This window comes from Belonocnema kinseyi, chromosome 3 (assembly GCF_010883055.1).
Source record: "Belonocnema kinseyi isolate 2016_QV_RU_SX_M_011 chromosome 3, B_treatae_v1, whole genome shotgun sequence".
Classification (NCBI taxonomy): Eukaryota; Metazoa; Arthropoda; class Insecta; order Hymenoptera; family Cynipidae; genus Belonocnema; species Belonocnema kinseyi.
In genome coordinates, this window is record NC_046659.1 from 77,088,327 (window position 1) to 77,093,550 (window position 5,224).

General features: G+C 29.8%; 1 protein-coding gene across 2 annotated transcripts in view; it reads right to left on the reverse strand.

Annotated features, from left to right (window-relative positions):
* Positions 1-386: 386 nt before the first annotated feature.
* LOC117170098 (CREB-binding protein-like) overlaps positions 387-5,224 on the reverse strand; it is a 14,188-nt gene continuing 9,350 nt past the window's right edge. Inside the window, exons 4-7 of one of the 2 annotated variants that reach the window (XM_033356625.1) lie at positions 3,690-3,853; positions 2,837-2,917; positions 723-854; positions 387-625 (exon numbers count right to left, since the gene is read on the reverse strand). In XM_033356625.1, the coding sequence (XP_033212516.1) occupies positions 562-625; positions 723-854; positions 2,837-2,917; positions 3,690-3,853 (441 nt within the window). In that variant the 3' untranslated portion in view covers positions 387-561. The remainder of the gene's footprint in view (positions 626-722; positions 855-2,836; positions 2,918-3,689; positions 3,854-5,224) is intronic. The other variant, XM_033356624.1, reaches the window with a different exon arrangement.

Here is a 5,224-nt window from a genome sequence, read left to right on the forward strand (position 1 = left end):
TCGGCTAAACTCGGCGACTTTCGAATTCAGTCGACTCTTCGTCCCTCGTATAGGAGCTCGTGTCGGAGTCGCAGGCGGGAGTGCTCCCCTGTTCATAACTATAGTCAAAGATTTCCAAGATTTCTCACGAATGCCAGATTGCTAAGAGATTTCCAAGAGTTCTATTAAGACTTCCCGTGCATCAAAGATATCTTATTGTGTGCTTCTCGATAATACTCGCAATGAAAAGTGCTCCGATGCAAAAATAACAGAATAATATAAAATCGAAAAAAAATATTTAGGACTAAACGATCCCGCAAAATTTCATGACCCTCGTACGAATTATTTTCGAGTTATCATAAAAAAGTGGTGCTGACACACACGCACAACAATGAAAAAATATTGTTTAAATAGAGAATGCAAACATAATATTTATTAGTAACTTATTATTTAAGTTACAGGTATAGAACACTTAATTCTTAATAGTTTAATGTAATAATATAATAAAATAACAAACTAACTTGATGATAACAACATAATAACTAACACAGTCTCCAAGTATTTCTTTCCCAATCTTTCAGATTATGATTTAATTTTATCATCCTTTAGTGATTTAATCGCATTCAGACAGCCATCACAGGTGAATCTATAAAACATAAATTAACAGAAAAATATTCTAATTAAGATTTTGTACACAAGCATTGTTGATTTTTTAATTATAAATTTCTAATTGTTTAACTTACAGTGGAGATGCCTCATTTGTGAGTTTTACACAATTTGAGTGCACTTTTCTTTTGCAGTCTTTGCAGTAAACGAGTGTTTTCGTCTTCAAACCATTGTTCAATTTCAGCTCGAACTCTTCTTTTTTGACAGGACTGTAAAAATAATTAAATTAAAATATGATATTAATTAAATATTTTAGTCCTAAAATAAGACTTAGTTAAACGTCATTTGCTTCATAAAGTTTTATATGTTATATAATAAATATTATATTTTATAATATTTTTTCTTAATTTACATTGACATATTTTGAACTTGTAGGCCTTGTAAAATTGTCAAATAAAAGAAAAAATAAGTGGGACTTTCCGGGATTTTCGTTTGAGAAAGTCCTGATGAAGCGGGACACTTTTTGAACTTTTTTGGTACATTAGTCCTATTTGAGCACTACTTTTTTTTAAATCACGATTACTGGTAAAAACTTCTCAAAACATCAAATGGAACTTTTCTAGTACTTTTGTTCCAATAATTATTTAGTGCTCGTAAAATTTTAAAAACAAGTGGAACTTTTCTGGTATTAGTATCCTAAAATGAGTCATATTTCGTAGGTACTTCTGCGGAATATAAATCTCACGAGCACTTGTAAGAAATTCTAAAAAATTAAATAGTACTTTTTTCTACTTTTGTACGCAAAACTATTAGGGACTTTTATAATTGTCAAAACAAAGGAAATAAGTAGGAATTTATCGATATTTTTTCCTAAAAAGTCCTGGTGAAACACAGGACATACTTTTTACTGTTTTGGTACTTTAGTTCTATTTTAGAAGTTCCTTTTGAAAAATAGTCTTCAAGAGCACTTGTAAAAATCTGGAAAAAATTGAAATTTTGTATTATTTTGTCCAAAAAATTATTTAGTTCTTACAACATTCAAAAAAATAATAATATAAGACTTCTCGAGTTTTTTTATCATAAGGAAGTCCTTATGAAACTTGACATATTTTGAAATTTTCTAGAACTTTTGTCCCAAAAATTATTTAGGACTTGCAACATTAAAAAAAAGAAATTGAGTAGGACTTTTTGTGTATTTTTGTCCTAAAAAGGGATAAGTGAAATAAAAATATTAAAATATGTCCTACTTGACCAGGTATTTTTTTGCCAAAAGTACCTGAAAAGTCTCACCTAATTTTTGTCTTGTAAGATTATATGTCCTGAATATTTTTCGAATGAAAAGTACAAGAATGGAGTCCCACTTAATTTTTTTCAGAATTTAATTGAAAAGAGAAAATTTTGGAATATGAAATATTCTTTTGATTTAACGTCCGAGAAACAGCGATTAAAATCAAATGAGGTGGGACTTTTCAGGTATTTTGTGCTAAAATAGGACCTGGTGAAACGAAACATTTTTCGATCTTTTGGGAACCTTAGTCCTATTTTAGCAGCACTTTTTTAAACACAAATATCACGAGCACTTATCAAAAAAAAAGCAATAAAATTGGACTTTTATAGTTCTTTTATCCCCAAATTTATTTAGGACTTGTAAAATTGTCAACAACAAAAAGTAAGTGAGACATTTCCGGTATTTTCGTTCTAAAAAAGTCCTAGAAAAAAGGGACTAAAGTACAAAAAGATTCCAAAATGCGTCCTGATTCACCACGGAAAAGACCAGCAGGTCTTGACTTTTGCAAAAAAATCCTGAACAGTCTCACTTAATATTTATTTTCTAAGTTTACAGGTCCTAAATCATTTTTGAAATAAAAGTTTCGGAAAAAGTCCCACTTAAATTTTTTCTAAATTTAATCAAGCAGAGAGAATTGCGGGATGAAAAATATAAGATTTTTTCCTAAAAAAGTACTGGCGAAGCAGAACAGTTTTAAAACTTTTTTTCTACATTAGTCCTATTTCATCAGTACTTATTGGGGACGTAAAGACGATGAGCACTTGTAAAAAAATCGAAAAACATCAAATTGAACTTTTTTTAAATTTTCGATCATATTTGGACTTTACAAAATTTGTAAGGCAAATTGGTACTTTAAGTACTGATTTTTTGTATACCCGCTATTTTTCGGGATCTTATCCAGGATCCCGATAGGACTTTTTTTACTTGAGTAGTTAAAAAATTTATTTAATGAATAAAACTTACATCTGAGGTGCAGGAGGATCATCTCCAAGCAATACGATATCACTAGGAATTTCATTGAAACATTTCTCACAGAAGTTGTAACTGTATAAAACATCAAATTATGCCATTAGTAAAATTTTGTCATTAAAATAAAGCAGCCTATTGAAATTTATCGACAATGGGATTTTTGCATGTTTCCAAATACATATTTTTTCTGGTGAAATTAAAAAATCACTAAAAATTGAATATAGTTACATAAGGAAAGTTTTTTTGAATATCTTTGAACATTTTTATCTAATATTCAAAACGTATAATCTTTAAATTTTCGCAGGAAGATAAGGCATTCTGATTGGGCCAGCGTTGGAAGTGTACATCAGTCTAATTAGCGCAGTTGATGGGGGAAACAATATGACCTATTTTCATGTTTATTTTTTAAAACGCATTAAAAAAATATGAAGGAGGGTCGCAAAAGTTGTTGAAAATGGTTAGAATGTCACTAAAGTCGTGATTTGTCAAAAATGGCATTGCGAATGTGCCAAAAATTTACACGTGGATGGTTACACATTTTATCGCCAGCTTTCAGCTGAATACTTCATTAGTCAATGGATTCACTGCATACCATTATTCTGATTGGTTCAGCGTTTTGAAGAATGTGAAATTTCAAGGTGAAAGATTTGGTTGAATAGTATTTTTTATACTTTTTTTCAACCGTTTTTTCTCAGAAGTGAGATATTCAAATTTTGTTTAAATATTCTAAAATTTTTTGAATTGTCTGAAGTATTTCAAAAATATATTATCTAAAATTCATGCAACAACCCCATTGTAGAAGGAGTTATTTTGAAAATAATTTTTAATCAAAACGGATATAACTTACATCTCCTGATAAGAGTGGTATACCTCATTTCTCGGTATTGTACAAATATGCTTTCCGTAGGCGTAACAGCTAAGTTCTTCAGTATTGAAAGTGAACTTTCTGCCACAACAAAATCCCAAGCTTTTCATTACACAATCCATTTCCTGTTCAAAAATCTCCGATAACTGTAATATAAATTTTTAAATGAACTAATTAATTAATATAAAATCCTATGTAATGAAAAATTCACAATTTTCTATAAGATGCTTAATTAGTAGGCTGGTCCAAAAAAACGCGATCTAATGGTTCTAAGTTTTAGCTCAAGAAATTTTGAGCTAAAAACTGCAAAAAAGTCGAAAAAATATCATCTTTATATGATTTTTTTTTAGTCATATAGCAGAAAATTAATAAAAAATTATTGGAACCATGATTTAGATTTTAGTAGATTTATTAAATTCATAAGAAAAAAATTCAAAAGAATATTTCCATTCGATGAGAGATATTGCAAACGAGAAAGGAGTACTTCTCGTAGAACATTTTTAGACGTGCAAAGTTTTATCTTAAAATTTGTTCGCATCTGTCATTGTTTTCGAGAAAAAATAGAAAATTCAACTTTATCAACAAAAATTCTTCTGGCCACAAAAAGTATTTGCTTATTATTTATTTATTGTTATTATTATATTATTAGTTTTGATTATTATTTCTTTTTTCAAAGGACACAAAATTCAAAGTTCAAAGTTTGAAATGGATTTAGTCTCCAGTCAAACACAGTTGCATTTTCAAACAAATGAATACATTTTTTAGAAGAAAGTTATTATTTTTTAACAAAATATTCCATTTTCAAAAACAAAAATTTAATTTTTTACCAAATACTTCAATCTTTCACCTACAAAGATAAATGTTCAACCACATCGTTGTCTTTTAAAACAAAAGATTTAACTTCAACCCAAAAGTTGCGCTTCAAGCAAATAGTTGACTTTTAAAGCTATAAATACACATATTTTAGAAAACAGCCGAATTTTCAACAAAACATAATTGAACTTTTAATTAAACACTTGAATTTTCCCACTACAGATATAAATTTTGAAACAAAAAAGTTTATCATAAACTTCAATCTAAACTAGTTGCATTTTCAATCGAATATTTGAATTTTAAAACCACAGTATAAAGCTTGAACAAAATAATTTATTTTTTACAAAATAGTTCATTTTTAACCAACCACACGGAGAGAAGTTAGGTAAAACCGTCGCACTCGCGGTCAGAGATTTCCTGCACTTCGATTTTAGACCGTGGGCTGACAACGTAAATGGGTGCGTGATACGGATAAGGCCAATTTTCACATGAGATGTTCGTCTGATGATGAGGAACGTACAAATGGGTGCCTGGCAGGTGTGAGTGGATGCGTTCTCCTGTGGCGACCTGTCAAAGGTGCGAATTTTTGGCAGTTAACTTATGTGACTCGGATAAGGTTGAAAATTGGTGTACATGTAGGGGCTGACATTAGAAATAGTACCTGCGCATTGCCAGGCACTTACCTGGATGCAAAAGTGTTGCCA